We start from the raw sequence: 17681 nt of genomic DNA, 5'->3' as shown, positions 1-17681 counted from the left end.
ACAACCGAACTGACATCCATATTCATTAAGTTCCAACGCATATTTCCAACTGGTTCTATTACCGACATATGGTTCCTTTTCCCCATTTGTTTGATGTTCCCAGACTCTCTATATTTAACAAAGGCTATTCAACAGTCCTTCAGTAGGGTCAGAGAGAGAGGGGAAGGGAGAAAGGTATTTATGGGGGGGTCATAAACCTTACCCACAGGCCAACGTCATGACAATACATTTGTTCTGTCAATATATTTGTAAATATATAATACATATACCCTTACGTAATGTTATCCTGGATCTTTCCAAGTTTAGCTAATTTACCATGTGTCATCCTCCTAGTAACCACAGAATATGCTCTCTGTTTTTAGACTCCAAACACATTTGCAGTGTGCACCGAGCATCGTGGAATACTCCTCCAGGCCAGTAACGACAAGGAGATGCATGACTGGCTGTATGCTTTTAACCCCTTGCTCGCCGGAACCATCAGGTATAGTAACCCTCACTGCCTCAACCTTGTTACCTCATGTGTTCATTAATAAAAACCTTTCCTCAAATCTTTATTTTTAGTGTAATACCAGATTACTTCAATCTCCTTGTAAACACTTATTTAAGATTAACCCTCCCCTCTCTTACCTCTTCAAGGTCTAAGCTCTCCAGAAGAAAGTCAGGGAAGAGGATGTGAGAAACTGGAACACCCGCTGTGGGTGGGGGGTGGGGGGGGGGGAACAAAACAAAAAAAAACATCTGAAATCTCCACTGACCCTCTGCTGTATATAGCTTATCTAAACAGCTCTCTCCTGTGCTGCTCTCTGCCCTAACAGTGCTCCATCCTGTCGCTGATACTTCCTCAAACAGCACTTAAAACCATCCCAGCTGATCTCCTATTTGACGCCTCTTCCTGGTTACCTGGATCATGCATGGTATAAACTACCCATTAAAGACCATTAAAACCCATATACTGTAAGAGTAACTAACAACGCAACTCTGAGTAGTGGGGCTTATCTCCGCTGGCTGTGATGCTCCCTATTGTCATGTGTATGTAGACTTTACCTTCCAGGTTTACAGTCCCTATAGGGTTTAGCCAAACAAAGAAACAATATAACGTTTATGTCTTAGTCCGAGCTGTTATCAGTTCCAATATCATGCAACTTACTACTACCGCCCTCTATTTGTATATGATGCCCCATATCCAAACCTCTCATGTATTTCTTATAAACACTGTAGTCTAATAAGAAAAAGAATAATGGGAAAATTGTATATTCCCTTTTCTAGTCCTCTCATAAGAGATCTCTGTTTCTGTGTGTGTTGAGTGCAGGGAAGATAGCAGTAACTATCAATGCTCTTTCTCATGTTAAAACAGCATATCCATATTACCTCATGTTGAAAATCGCTGGGCTGCAGGCGCATACTGTAACTCGTTGACGTTGCATCTGTTTTGTATCGAAGGTTTTGGACGATATACAGTGTGATAGATGGGATGCTGTAAAGGTACATTTGACTGTGTAGGGTGAAAAGTGACATAATAGGACAATGTTTTGAATCCAATGTTTTGGACAGAATACAGTGGGATAGAATTGTAATAGTTGGATAATACGATGGACAGAATAGAATATGATAGGAGAATAGGATGACTCTTTGGCTTCCATGTTTGGATAATGATGAGTTCGCTGTGCTAACATTTCATAGTAACACGTTTGCTACAGTAGAGTATAAAGCATGTAATTTCGCAGGCTGCCTGACAGTGGAGAGCAGTTGTGTCCTTGACTTATTTTCACCTTGTGTATTTTTCCATATTATTTGAGTATGTACATTATTTGTTCTTTTTTTGTTGTTGTATGGGATCACTGACCAGTTTTGTTGCGTCGCACTTTATTGTTGCATTATATACACTTTATTTCACTCAGTTGCTTTAAACCAAAGCATTCCAATCTCAATTTTAAATAGTAAAGATATCCTCTGTTGTGTAGACTTGACAAAATGGCTCCCAGGTTTTAGAGAGATATTAATGTAATCTTAAAAACATCAAAACCTACTATTCTACTCCTCTATGTTGACCCTGAATGTCTGTTTATGAGTGAATTATACCATGTGGATACACTGAGAATGGCTCCACTCGAGCAAGTTGACGTTTTTTTCCGTTCTATGGTGGTGGGTTACAGTATGTTGAATAATTTTAAGGACAAATTTGATCCTACTGTATTGATGGGTTAGTGGGATATTTTTGACCTTTTTTTCGACAGTCGAGTTGTGAGTCTGAAAGTATATCGTTATGCACCAGGTAGTGCCTCTCCTTTTTTCCCTTCTCTCTCTTTCCAGTTTTTCATCAATCCCACATTTTCACATCGTTGACGCCCACCACGTTAGCTCAATACTACATGTATCAAAGCAAACATTTATTTACTGGGATGCTATGAACCTTACATTGCCACCATGTGTCCATGTGAATCTATACGTTTGGATTAAATAGGCCTAATACAGTATATAGCCTACATCAGCTCCTTATGTAAAGTAGCGTCTAACATCCTTTGCTCTGCTTTTATATAGCTTGTTTTACAGCCTGGTGTTTGTATCCGAAACCTATACAGTATGAACCTGTTGATATTATGAAGTCTCACATCCAGGGACTTAGGAAGCCGTTTATCGTATCTGTGACCATACTGCTACATCCAGATGACTACAAACTGCTCTCTGAAACAAACCTAGTCCAAAGTCAATCAAGGGAGCACCGCCGACTGAAGTTAAAGCAAAGTGACTCTTCAGCGCTATGTTGGTCTAGCAGCCATAAAAGATGGGCCATTTCAAACTAAAGTTGCCGGTTGTCTCCTAGTCTAGCTGTGCTATGCTCTTGCGTGACCATGCTTTATTGAAAATCAAGTGCTAGTCTTGTGTTTACGATAACGTCGTGTGTTAGCGCAGCAGATCGGCCATGGCCAGCCAGCCAATTGGATCATGTCCTACTGTTGTTCCTTGTTCTTACTGCGAGGGTCGTGGTTCGGTCAAACACAATTCTCCCGTGTAGCACGTAGTGCATGCTTTAGGCCAGCCAACCTACAGAGCATGCTGAGATAGCCACGGCAAGGTAAAACATGCAAGACATGGCATGCTCACACACTGTCCCATACTAAGCGCTTATAGTCTCCAATTATAAACATATCCTCCCAATAAGGAATATATTGCTGTTATACTGCAGTGCAATATTTGGATGGTTTCAGTGGAAAATCACGCCCCCTGCGGTTCTTTCTGTTTTCTGATTCAAAAACACGACCTATCGCTAGGTAAATACCATTAACTACGGAATCTGGGATTCATATGGTGGGTTAGGTTGTGGTCATCTTGGTGTATGCATTTTAAGCTTTGTTGTACACTGGTATGCCACTTTATTTTGTCTGCTCGAACAATGGACGGAAATAAAGCTTTATTTATGAATTATTGTTGCTATTTGGAGGTGGGGTATTTAAGCAGGGAAATGTTTGAGCTATTGAATTGTCATCCAAGTATATTTTATTGTATTTATCACATATCATCATTTAATGAATAACGTGTGAGTAAGATTGGTTGGGGGTTACGATATCCTTCAACAGAAGGAGATGTTGTTTTTTCAACTGTACTATTGTCGCTTTAGCGTGTAGCACCTTAAATGCATCTTACTGCATCTACTGTAAAGAGGACTCTTAACTCTACTTGTTAATGCTAGAATAGCTGACTTTCTGTCCTCAAAGAAGAATTCACTACAAGTTAAAACAACGCATTTGAAGTTCAGTGATCTGGCTATAGACGAATATGGATTGGCTCTTTCACTGATTTGACTGCTTTTTTTAATGTGGCATTACATTTCCTGGATCCAAGCATGTAGATGTGTCTCTTCCTCACCCTGGTCTCTCTCTCTCTCTTTCCCTTTCTGCTTGCTATTGATGTCCTATCCCCCTTAATGCAGCCCTGTAGAGAAACGCCCACCTCCATGACTCTGTATTGACTCTTGACATTTAATTGGCACCTTTCTTGTAAATAAGTAACCTGATTGGCTGTGATGGATCCTATCGCACAGATGTAACCCCCCGTTCCTTTATACCATAATAACTGGCCTGTGACATCATCTCAGTGCTCACGTTATCTTTGAGTGTTGGAGTTCTAGTGTCTTCTAATGTTTGTGGACACGTAACCAGTTGTCAAAATAAAGTGAAATAAATGTGAAATTTATGCAACACTTGCTTGTGTCCTTTGTTTGGATTTAGCTAAAGATCACAGATGTGCTGGTTTGGACAACTCAACTGGACACCTAGAACTCTAAGCATCTCTAATGCAGTGCTATTCATTCCTCTTCCTGGGGAACCTACATGGTGTGCAAGTTTTTGGTCCAGTCCAGCACTAACACAGCTGATTCAACTAATCAAATACTTGATGATTCGTTTTTTGGATGATGTCTTGTGTGTGTGTTTGGCCCTACCTGTTCAGAGTGTGTGTGTGTGTGTGTGTGTGTGTGTGTGTGTGTGTGTGGCCCTTGACGCCCGTGATGGCCTCCCTCCATAATTGATAATGCACTCAGGATGTTCTCAGGCCAGACAGACAGGTCATTAACCCTAATCCCTTAATAACAGAGACATAAATGTTTTGCTTATTACTCCACACAATGGGACCCAATAGTGTGCCATGGTGGGGATGGTGCAGATGGGATTACAGGACAATTCACAATTCAGGGATTAAAAGGCCTTTGTAATCTGTGACATATTTGGGGAGGATGGCCTGTTGTATGTGGGATTGTATGCGCGAGCATGTGTGTCTGTGTTTTGGGGGGGGGGGGGGGGGGGGGCAGCACGTACCCAAAAAGTTCTCCCTACAGCCACAATCATTTTGTTTTGGCCCCGTCACTGCAAAGCCAGATCTCTTTATCAATCCTGATGCCATTGAATGTCTCCGATGTTACAACATAATGGCTAGCCAGTCAGCCAAGCGGTATTCAATGCCTCGCTGCCTTCAATCTGACTGACAGGCATTGCTCGCCTTCCTTTGTCACATGTCATTTCTTTCACCTGCCCCCAGCCTTTGGTTCCCTCACATACATACATCCACATGACATTGGGTCTACTGTACTTCCATATCCCTGGACATCCAATCCCACCCTTGAATAATTAACATTAAGAAGGCCCCTATCTGAGGGTTTGGAACATGGGCCACTCTTCCTTGTTCATTGGCTGGCCGGCTAAAGAGGACGTCAAAGAAGTTGAAGACCGTTTCTCAAACATACCAGCACTTAATCTATGCCGGGAACCCAGCAGTTATTGTAAGTATACATCTTTGTTTAGAAGAATCTCTGGTATAAAAACAAAATGATGTGGGAACCGTAGTTGGGTGTTTTGAGAGGGCAAAATGTGATAATTGGAGTACTGCAGGGTATAGTTTCACCAGCGGAGATAGATCTGTGTCTAGACATGTTATCAGTAGTTTTAGTATTTACACAACTGACTTTCTGAAATAATGAATGCCAAGCCATGTTGTCGGATTCCTTGAACAAAAGGATGGTTTTCCTTTATAAAATGGGGAAATAATAATTACACCATTACATTTGTCTCAAATGTTTGTTCAGTGTGTCAGTCTCCAGGTGAGGTGACTGATAATCTCCTGCTACTGTAAACAGATAGTGATTTATTTTGTTTCATATTGTCCTATTACTGAAAGATAGGCTATCATTGCTGTGATTGTGTGGGGGACTTACGGATGCTTATAAAACAGCTAAACATATGACAAGCTTTCTCAAAATTAGATATGGAAAGCATACGTTTGCTTATGTGTTCATGCATTCAATGAATCATTCTTTCAATTGGGCTCTTGATATCTTAATATTTACTAATTAGAGTGTGTATTACTGTAGCTAAGTAACCACAGCACTTGGATTAAGTGCCAGTGTAGTGTTATTGGGTGGCACAGCCTACCCTAAGTGGACCTTGTAGCATTTAGGCTAATGAATAGCATTAAGTCCTTAAAAATCCTGTGAATCACTAAGGTTACCTGAACCGTACTATCAGGTGTCTGACCTCTTACACACTCACTGTCTGTCTCTCCTACATCCCATGGGGGGGTATGCTACATTCAACAGTCTGGGCTCACGTTTCACCTCTAGCTTTTACCTCTGGACTTTGTGTACAGTAGCGTGTGTGTGTTTGTGTGGGTGTTTGCATACTGTATGTATCCTCCTTCCTGGGGGTCTTGGTCTCTTAGAAGATTGGTTTGGGGCCTCTTATCGACTTGTGGGTCATGTTCTGAGGTCACGTTTCTCTCTAGGTGGGGTGCTCTTGACCAGCTCGGGTCTGTGAGTTGCTGATTTACATTTTAGTCATTTAGCAGACGCTCTTATCCAGAGGGACTTACAGTAGTGAACGCATACATTTCATACATTTTTTTTTTCTTCGTACAGTATGGCTAACCCAATTCACTACTGATTATCATCCGACAATAACGGCAACTGCTATGTTATGTGGTGTTCTTCCTCTCTGACACTGTCTTCCAGAGAGTGTTCCCATCCAGAGAGAAAGAGAGGAGACCGACAGTGTATTAGAGGCTCTGGGTCTGAAGATACTCCTTGAGCTTGACCTTGAACTATCCTGCCTACCTGGACAAAAGGAGGAACCTATTCACGGGCTGAAATGGAGAGCAGCAAGGTGACCGACCCTGAAGTCTGGGAAACCAGTCACTGTTGAACACATCAAATCAAATCAAATCAACATTTATTTGTAACGTGCGCTGAATACAACAGGCGTAGACCTTACAGTGAAATGCTTACTTACAGGCTCTAACCAACAGTTCAAAAAGGTATTAGGTGAACAATAGGTAAGTAAAGAAATAATAACAACAGTAAAAAGAGAGTGAAAAAAAACAGTAGCGAGGCTATATACAGTAGTGAGGCTATAACAGTAGCGAGGCTATATACAGGCACCGGTTAGTCGGGCTGATTAAGGTAGTATGTACATGTAGATATGGTTAAAGTGACTATGCATATATGATAAACAGAGAGTAGCAGTAGTGTAAAAGAGGGGTTGGCGGGTGGTGGGTGGCGGGACACAATGCAGATAGCCCGGTTAGCCAATGTGCGGGGGCACTGGTTGGTCGGGCCAATTAAGGTAGTATGTACATGAAGGTATAGTTAAAGTGACTATGCATATATGATGAACAGAGAGTAGCAGCAACGTAAAAGAGGGTTTGGGGGGGGCCACACAATGCAAATAGTCCGGGTAGCCATTTGATTACATGTTCAGGAGTCTTATGGCTTGGGGGTAAAAACTGTTGAGAAGCCTTTTTGTCCTAGACTTGGCACTCCGGTACTGCTTGCCATGCTGTAGTAGAGAGAACAGTCTATGACTGGGGTGGCTGGGGCCTTTCACAATTTTTAGAGCCTTCCTCTGACACCGCCTGGTTTAGAGGTCCTGGATGGCAGGCAGCTTAGCCCCAGTGATGTACTGGGTTGAACGCACTACCCTCTGTAGTGCCTTGCTGTTGGAGGCCGAGCAATTGCCGTACCAGGCAGTGATGCAACCAGTCAGATGCTCTCGATGTTGCAGCTGTAGAACCCATGCCAAATCTTTTTAGTTTCCTGAGGGGGAATAGGATTTGTCATGCCATCTTCACGACTGTCTTGATGTGTTTGGACCATTCTAGTTTGTTGGTGATGTGGACACCAAAAACATTTAAGCTCTCAACCTGCTCCACTACAGCCTCGTCGATGAGAATGGGGGCGTGCTCAGTCCTCCTTTTCCTGTAGTCCACAATCATCTCCTTAGTCTTGGTTACGTTGAGAGATAGGTTGTTATTCTGGCACCACCCGGTCAGGTCTCTGACCTCCTCCCTATAGGCTGTCTTGTCGTTGTCGGTGATCAGGCCTACCACTGTTGTGTCGTCTGCAAACTTAATGATGGTGTTGGAGTCGTGCCTGGCCATGCAGTCGTGGGTGAACAGGGAGTACAGGAGGGGACTGAGCACGCACCCCTGAGGGGCTCCAGTGTTGAGGATCAGCGTGGCAGATGTGTTGCTACCTACCCTCACCACCTGGAGGTGGCCCGTCAGGAAGTCCAGGATCCAGTTGCAGAGGGAGGTGTTTAGTCCCAGGATCCTTAGCTTAGTGATGAGCTTTGAGGGTACTATGGTGTTGAACGCTGAGCTGTAGTCAATGAATAGCATTCTCACGTAGGTGTTCCTTTTGTCCAGGTGGGAAAGGGCAGTGTGGAGTGCAATAGAGATTGCATCATCTGTGGATCTGTTTGGGCGGTATGCAAATTGGAGTGGGTCAAAGGTTTCTGGGATAATGGTGTTGATGTGAGCCATTACCATCATTTCAAAGCACTTCATGACTACGGACGTGAGTGCTATGGGTCTGTAGTCATTTAGGCAGGTTGCCTTCATGTTCTTGGGCACAGGGACTATGGTGGTCTGCTTGAAACATGTTGGTATTACAGAATCAATCAAGGACATGTTGAAAATGTCAGTGAAGACACCTGCCAGTTGGTCAGCACATGCCCGGAGCACATGTCCTGGTAATCTGTCTGGCCCCGCAGCCTTGTGAATGTTGACCTGTTTAAAGGTCTTACTCACGTCGGCTACGGAGAGCATGATCACATAGTCGTCCGGAACAGCTGATGCTCTCATGCATGCCTCAGTGTTGCTTGCCTCGAAGTGAGCATAGAAGTGATTTAGCTCGTCTGGTAGGCTCATGTCACTGGGCAGCTCGTGGTTGTGCTTCCCTTTGTAGTCTGTAATAGTTTGCAAGCCCTGCCACATAAGATGATCATCAGAGCCGGTGTAGCACGATTCAATCTTAGCCCTGTATTGACGCTTTGCCTGTTTGATGGTTCGTCGGAGGGCATAGCAGGATTTCTTATAAGCTTCCGGGTTAGGGTCCTGCACCTTGAAAGCGGCAGCTCTACCCTTTAGCTCAGTGCAAATGTTGCCTGTAATCCATGGCTTCTGGTTGGGATATGTACGTAAGTCACTGTGGGGACGACATCCTCAATGGACTTTTTGATAAAGCCAGTGACTGATGTGGTGTACTCCTCAATGCCATCGGAAGAATCCCGGATCATTTTCCAGTCTGTGCTAGCTAAACAGTCCTGTAGTTTAGCATCTGCTTCATCTGACCACTTTTTTATAGACCGAGTCACTGGTGCTTGCTTGTAATCAGGAATCAGGAGGATAGAATTGTGGTCGGATTTACCAAATGGAGGGCGGGGGAGAGCTTTGTACGCGTCTCTGTGTGTGGAGTACAGGTGATCTAGAATTTTTTTCCCTCTGGTTGCACATTTAACATGTTGATAGAAATTATTTAGAACTGATTTGTTTCCCTGCATTAAAATCTCCAGCCACTAGGAGCACCGCCTCTGGGTGAGCTGTTTCCTGTTTTCTTATTTCTTTATACAGCTGACTGAGTGCGGTCTTAGTGCCAGCATCCGTCTGTGGTGGTAAATAAACAGCCACGAAAAGTTTTGCTGAAAACTCTCTAGGCAAATCGTGTGGTCTGCATTTTATCACAAGATACTCTACTTCAGGCAAGCAAAATCTAGAGCACCGGTTTGTGTCAAGAACTGCAAAGCTGCTGGGTTTTTCACGCTCAACAGTTTCCCGTGTGTATCAAGAATGGTCCACCACCTAAAGGACATCCAGCCAACTTTGTAGAGTCCATGCCGCAACGATTTGAGGCTGTTCTGAGGGCAAAAGGGAGGGTGCAACTCAATATTAGGAAAGTGTTCTTTACGTTTTGTACACCCAGTGCACATATACATACAGTGTATATAATATTATAAATATATTGTAAATATATATATTTCTCTATATATATTACAATACTAAATATATGTGTAATATATTTGTAATATATCTTTGTTCCAATATGTTTATCTATTACTGTTTATTCATTGACATATTCCTCATCCCTGTCCCGTATGTGTCCCCAGCAGCCGGTGAAGGAGGTGCCTCCCCAGCCTCGCTACCCCACCCCGCCCTTGGCATCATCCTCACCTTTGACCCCGATATACTCCCCCTCAATGAGAAACGCCACTGGTTCCATGCAACATGTACAGGTGGCCTCTTCTGGTAAGGAGCATTGAGGACTTTGCAAGACACCTCCAGATAATTGTTCGAACTGGATGGAATATGGGGAAAAATGCACCAAATAGTTTTTTAATCTTCAGCATAGAAATGATACCAAAAATAATTTACTGAAACTTTTTACAAATGATGGAGTCACCCATGATTCACCAAACTGTATTTTGAAAGAGGAAGCAAAATACTTTAAGCATATGTTTTTGTTTCAGTCTCCTCTATCGCCACTAATTGAAGCTAATTGAATAAAAAACAATTATATTAATAATGTCAAATTAACAGCTGTACAGAAAGACTCATGTGAAGGCCAAATTTCAGAGGAGGAACTTCTCATTGCAATTAAATCCTTTAAGTCCAGGAAACTCCAGGGCTTGATGGCAAAATTTTGTGAGGGCAGGGTTAGAGTGTTGGACTACTAATCAGAGGGTTGCAAGATCAAATCCCTGAGCTGACAAGGTACAAATCTGTCATTGATAATAAGAATTTGTTCCTTCATTGACCTGCCTAGTTAAATGAAGGTAAAATAAATACCAGTGGAGGTATACCAAACCTTTTTTTATATATATACTCAGAGGACCGTTATTAGCATGTTTTAACCACTCCTATATAAATGGTAGATTATCAGGCACTCAACAAGAAGTCTGATTGAATTATTACTGAAACAGGATCCAAGTGGTATATATAAAGATCCAGTCAATAAAAAAAAAAAAAATGGGGGCCTCTTACACTTCAGTGTTGTGATGCAAAAATTTGAGCAAAATGCATAGCACATAGAATTAAAAAGATATTGTCAGATATTTTTCATCCTAATCAGACAGGTTTTTTACATGGACGATACATTGGAGATAATATAAATCAAGTACTGGAAACAATAGAACACTATGAAAAATCTGGGAAACCAGGCCTGGCATTCATAGCTGACTTTGAAACGGCTTTTGAAAAAGTACGACTGGAGTTAAATATAAATGCCTGGAATATTTCAATTTTGCAGAATCAGATCCAACAATAATATCAAGGGGTTAGAAATCCAGGGCTTAAAAACAAAGGCGTCATTGTATGCTGATGATTCATGTCTTCTTTTAAATCCACCATTTGGATCCCTCCACAGCATCATATAGGATCTAGATCATTTTTCTAACCTCTCTGGATTACAACCAAATGATGATAAGTGTACTATATTAACTCATTTAACTTTTACATTACCGTGTAGTTTACCAATAAAATGGTCTGACGGGGATGTGGACGTACTCGGTATACATTTCCCGGAAGAAAGAAATTATCTCACTCCAATACAATTTACAGTTTTTCTCAATTGGTTTGGCTCATTTCTTGAAACAGAAATTACATTCTCAAAACTCTAAGATCATTTGGCAAAACAGTCTTACAGTTCAGCACAACACTATAGCTCACTTGCAAAAGCTCATATCTCTCCTAAAACTGTTCACTCATGCTTCAAAACTAAATTCCTTTCCCATATAAAGAGTCAGTGCCACGAAAATGGCGAAGATCCTTCTCAATTGCTTTGGCTCATTTCTTGAAACAGACCGGACGTTCTCAACACTCTTGGTGCTTTAACCAAAACTAAATTTCCTTCTCATTTAAACAGTCAGTGCCCCCAAAATGCTTCGTCCCTTTGGCATTGTGTAAGCACTGCAAGTCAAAATGTTTAGATGTTTTGTCACTATGGCAGAGGACCATTGAAATATCCCTCATGTCCACCTTTCAGTCTTAGCCCAGTCCTTCATTGACAATAGTTACTGTACTGTTTTTTGTCCAGCTAACAGAATACAATTGTGTATAAAACTGAAAAAAAGAAATAGGATTTTAGGGTAAGAGTAGCCTCCAAGGTTTGACATCACACATTGCACTCATACTGCCAAGGAAATTGTAAGCATTATCATTCACACACATAAAGTAACTTCCATACATCAGAGTAAAAAGAAAATGTATACAGCATAATATACTGTAATATAAACACACAAACAAAAAACAATGAAAATTATATGCAGCCTACAGTGCTGTAAATAACGCTGGAGTTTCACAACTAACAGTTCTTCACTGGTCGCTGTCCTCACCCTCCCTCTCCTGGCCACCATCCTCACCCTCCTGGCCATCCACACGCTGCTGTCTGTCTGGCCACAGATTCTCGTCCACATCACAGCGTATATTCTCCCTTGCGATGCAACGAGTGAAGAAACGGCGTGCATGTCGCAACCATCCCCTACACTGATCTCCTGTAATATCCTCACACACAGCGTCCATTGCATGGAGCAGGGACCTCTGATCTTGAGCCCGATGCTCATACACTCTCCACCTCCAAGCGGAGAAATACTCCTCAATAGGATTGAGGAAAGGAGAGTAAGGTGGTAGGAACACCATGACCATCCTTGGATGAGTATTGAACCAGGCCCTGATGAGCGGGCCACGGTGGAAATTCACATTGTCCCATACAATGACATATTGTGGTAGGTGAGGCCCCACGAGACCTCTCTCATTTTCAGGGATCAAATCAAAATGAAGGCGGTCCAAGAAGATGAGGAGCTTCTGTGTATTGTATGTGCCAAGACTGGGGATGTGAGTGGCCACACCATTCTCAGATATGGCAGCACACATAGTTATATTGCCCCCTCGCTGGCCTGGGACATCCGCCGTGGCCCGGTGGCCAATAATATTACGGCCACGTCTTCGGCCCTTGGCCAGGTTGAAGCCAGCTTCATCCACAAACACGAGGATGTGATGGGTCTCGTTTCCTTCCAATGCCATTATTCTCTACAATAGCGTAAAAAAAAGAAAACATCAAATCAGTCATACAGAAGAGTCATACACTACAGTTACAGACAATTACATAGGAATGTTCTCTGTTCTCCACAAGTTCAATATACTACTGGCCACTACTCCAGTGGTTCCAAACCTACCCCTATGCAGAGGTACTACAGGGGGTATTTGACAGAAAGGGGAGGGGGGAAATCATCAATGACTAGACTTACTGAAATGTTACAGTAAAACCCACAGTATTAGATAGATGTACATGGGAGGCACTAATTGCAGCTCTTTGACCCCTTTTCTTATTGTATGTTATATTCTTCAAAATAAGGATTATAATGATAATTGCATCATACAGTAAGCTGCAGTTTTTAGGCGAAATGTTGAAGTCAGATAAATCAAATACTTCCATACCTGGATTACCCGGATACACAAATCAGGTAAAGTGGGTACTGAAGCCAAAAAAGTTTGGGAACCACTGCTTAATTGTAAAAAGGTTATAATGATGGACAACCAGTAACTGACTTACATGTACATACTGGTACCGCAGCTCTTTCACTCTATCAGAGTTCCTCTCAAATGGTACCCTGTAAATTTGCTTCATTGTCATCTGATGCTTCTTCAATATCCGGTCTATTGTGGAGTTGCTTATAGAGTTGACATTTTGGAATATGGCATTGTCTTGTAGGATTGCAGCGTGGATCTGTCTCAATGTGATGGCATTATTTGCCATCACCATGTTACAGATCTCTTGTTCTTGTTGTTCATTGAGAAGTTTTCCTCTGCCACCCGTGCAAGGTTGTCGTCCAATCCTAGATATAGAAGTCAAAGGACAACACTCCATTCGTAATGTATACCTTATGTATTCCTTACAGAATGAGTTACCTATGTAATTGTATTGTTGTTTTACTTACAGTAACTTTACCACAATTCTAATGCATCACTGCACAGTGACTGGAATACTACTGTAAACTGTATCATCAATACTGTAGAAAATAAACTATTCCATAGTTTATTTTCTCCAATGTTTTTCTTGTCATTTTTAGTATCATAACATCTCATTGAGGTAAGATATTACTGTAGGCCTATCACACACACACACACACACACACACACACACACACACACACACACACACACACACACACACTAAATGAATAGGTAAATGTGTAAATAAATATATTTCTTGCTCTATGCACAGTGTCCTGTCCTATACAACATATAATTCCATCATTGACTGACTACATACCTGTTTTCCCTGCGAAAGGTTTGGATGATGGAGGAGACTGTTGAGCGAGGCACATTAGGCTGCACTCGGCGACCTGCCTCCGCCATTGTGAGGCCATGGTTGATGACATGGTCTATAATTGTGGCCCAAATTTAATCCGGGACAGCATGGTGTCTTCGTGCTCCTCGGCCTCTTCCCCCTATTCCACCACCACGCACCCTTACTCCTCCTCCTCCTCCTCCTCTTCTTCTTCCTCTTCCTCTTCCTCGAGCAGGCAGTTGCCCTTGTTCATTTACTTGGCCAGGTGCCTCCATGTTCAGAAATTGTACTGGTCCTGCATGGTCAAGCTCTTTACATACATGTTTGGCAGCATTCACAGTCATGGACAGCACCTGTCAGGTAACTAAACATACTGTTTGATTGGTCATCTGAGATGTGTGAAACTCCTCCTTCGTTAGTCAAGTTCTAGTTTCACCTGACTGTCAATTGCTGTAATACATTTATCAAATGTTCCAAGGGATTCATATATGGTATTCATGGTATTATGTTCTTGACAAATTTTGACAATTGAACAGACTATTGTGCATGTGATGACTTATACAATGAAATGACGCTGACACGTTTTGGAGTGAACAACCATTAGACTGAGAATCAACAATCAGTTTAGATCGATAAGATCTATTCACTTGGAAATTGTGCTAAATGTAGGCTACATGTACTTAATCATTTGCACAGATGTACTGAGACATTGAGACATGTACTTAGACATTTGCAATTTGATGAAATGAATGAGAAATTCAATTCTGTTGTGAACAATTGCCAAGTGGTTTGAAGGTTTGTCCATGTAGTTTTGAGAATGTAATTTCTGTTTCAAGAAATGAGCCAAACCAATGGAGAAAAACTGTAATAGAAAGTTAGCAAAAAAAGATAGGATTTTGCTACCATGAAAAGGAAAATACCTGTCTATTTGTGGGAAAATCACCCTGATTAACTCTTTAATCATATCCCAGTTTTCCCAGCTGCCTATCCCATGTGCATTTTTTTTCTGCATCTCACGAATGTTCTTCTTTGTGATCCAAACACCTCACACTTAGATTCGTCTATCCATAACACTTTTTTCTAATCTTCCTCTGTCCAGTGTCTGTGTTCTTTTGCCCATCTTAATCTTTCCTTTTTATTGGCCAGTCTGAGATTTTTCTTTACAACTCTGCCTACAAGGCCAGCATCTCGGAGTTGCCTCTTCACTGTTGACGTTGAGACTGGTGTTTTGCGGGTATGTCCTCAACTGGTAGCTTCTTTAAATAGTACCCGCAAAACACCAATTTCAACATCAACAGTGACGAGGCGACTCCGGGATAGACACTCTGATGTACTTGTCCTCTTGCTCAATTGTGCACCGGGGCCTCCCACTCCTCTTTCTATTCTGGTTAGAGACAGTTTGTTCTGTGAAGGGAGTAGTACACAGCGTTGTATGAGATCTTCAGCTTCTTGGCAATTTCTCGCAATTTCTAGCCTTAATTTCTCAGAACAAGAATAGACTCACGAGTTTCAGAAGAAAGGTCTTTGTTTCTGGCCATTTTGAGCTTGTAATCGAACCCACAAATGCTGATCCTCCAGATACTCAACTAGTCTAAAGAAGGCCAGTTTTATTGCTTCCAAAATCAAACCAACTTTGCCATGGCACCGGCTGAAGCTGATTGGCGAAAGAAGTTGGCTAGTTTGCTAGCTTGCTTAGGTTACTTCCAGACACAATAACTGGTTCAACTGTTTCAAGTTATTTAGAAGGGTGAGTGACTGCAACTGTGTACTGTTTTGGCAGAGTGAATGTACAAATACTTCCCATGTGCGAACACACACACAAGAGACACCCACATCAAAGCATGTCTCCAAGCCCCAAATCTCATTCTCAGTCACATCTTCTAATGGATAGGATTGAAACAGAGGCTAAATCAGTCAGTTCAGCTGCTCTTTAATACATTTTGATCACTTTTCATGTCATTTTGGCCAGCTAATAAAAGTGTGAACCTCTTTTATGAATGGATTACTGTTAGCTCCAGCAAACGGCAGGCTACATGTTGGCAAAATGAAAATCCGACCCACTTGTATTGAGAAATACATCCTTGATTGTAAATTACAACTTTATAGTACTATATTACTAACTAGCTAGCTAATTATTTTGTGTCTAAACCAACCAGATTTTATTGATCTACAGCATGTTATCTTGAATGGGCCAAGTCAGCTGCGACACTCTCACCAGGGGAAGTTTGAGCTAGCATTTTCACTCTGGGTATGCTAGCTAACATGTCAAAAAACCTTGGACTTGAACTATTAACCCCAAGTAATCATACACTATTCTTAAATTACAATAAACTACAGGGTTTAAAGTATCCAAAACAACTCAAATCAAAATTTCCACAAAGATACATTTTTTTGTTGAAGCATGATATAACAGACTGTGTTGTGTTTGCCTTTGTAGTTGTTGGCTCCTTTAATTTGCTGAAGACTCCAGAGAGGGACCAAACCCTGTTCTCCCAGATGAAGTCTATCAAGTCTCTGAGACAGGCTGGGATCACTGCTGTCTTCACTGGACAAAACGTCAGTCCTTTCTTGGAGCTTGTTCAGATAGATAGATAGATAGATAGATAGATAGATAGATAGATAGATAGATAGATAGATAGATAGATAGATAGATAGATAGATAGATAGATAGATAGATAGATAGATAGATAGATAGATAGATAGATAGATAGATAGATAGATAGATAGATAGATAGATAGATAGATAGATAGATAGATAGATAGATAGATAGATAGATAGATAGATAGATAGATAGATAGATAGATAGATAGATAGATAGATAGATAGATAGATAGATAGATAGATAGATAGATAGATAGATAGATAGATAGATAGATAGATGTGTATCTGTGGGCTATTGTTTCTTTGCATTTTCACCCGGGAGTGTTGAGCAACACAAGTCAATGTAGGCCTATATAAATAAAGTAAAATATAATTTCTGTGCTCCGTGTAATATAATGCTCTATAATGATTTCAAAACGCTATATATCCATTTTCAGAAATGTTGGTAATTCAGTATATTTGTATACTTATGAAAGAGATTGGTGTGTATTTTTCATATCTAATCATGGCATGGGGTTGTTAAATGACATACATGTGTTTGTTTGAAACCCATAACTAGACTGTTTTTTTTTCAGAGAGACAAACAATCACATTTATTGCAAAACAAGATATATCAAATCAAATCAATCAAATTTATTTTTATATAGCCCTTCGTACATCAGCTGATATTCTCAAAGTGCTGTACAGAAACCCAGCCTAAAACCCCAAACAGCAAGCAAAGCATGTGAAAGAAGCACGGTGGCTAGGAAAAACTCCCTAGGAAAAACTCCCTAGAAAGGCCAAAAACCTAGGAAGAAACCTAGAGAGGAACCAGGCTATGAGGGGTGGCCAGTCCTCTTCTGGCTGTGCAGGGTGGATATTAAAACAGAACATGGTCAAAATGTTAAAATGTTAAAATGTTCATAATTGACCAGCATGGTCAAATAATAATAATCATAGTAGTTGTCGAGGGTGCAACAAGCACGTCCGGTGAAC

General features: G+C 41.4%; 1 protein-coding gene across 14 annotated transcripts in view; it reads left to right on the top strand.

Annotated features, from left to right (window-relative positions):
• Positions 1–4196, top strand: part of LOC106568769 (kinesin-like protein KIF1A) — a 63792-nt gene extending 59596 nt beyond the window's left edge. For 12 of the 14 annotated variants that reach the window (XM_045693859.2, XM_082960728.1, XM_082960727.1 and 9 more), the window contains 3 exons: positions 363–481; positions 637–672; positions 816–4196. In XM_045693859.2, the coding sequence (XP_045549815.1) occupies positions 363–481; positions 637–672; positions 816–834 (174 nt within the window). In that variant the 3' untranslated portion in view covers positions 835–4196. Of the gene's footprint in view, positions 1–362; positions 482–636 lie in introns of all 14 variants that reach the window. The other 2 variants (XM_045693863.2, XM_045693864.2) reach the window with 1 other exon arrangement.
• Positions 4197–17681: the final 13485 nt, after the last annotated feature.

Source organism: Salmo salar, chromosome 14, assembly GCF_965601325.2.
Source record: "Salmo salar chromosome 14, fSalSal1, whole genome shotgun sequence".
NCBI classification, from domain to species: Eukaryota; Metazoa; Chordata; class Actinopteri; order Salmoniformes; family Salmonidae; genus Salmo; species Salmo salar.
The sequence above is the reverse complement of the archived record's forward strand: the minus strand, read 5'-3'. Positions and strand labels throughout refer to the sequence as shown.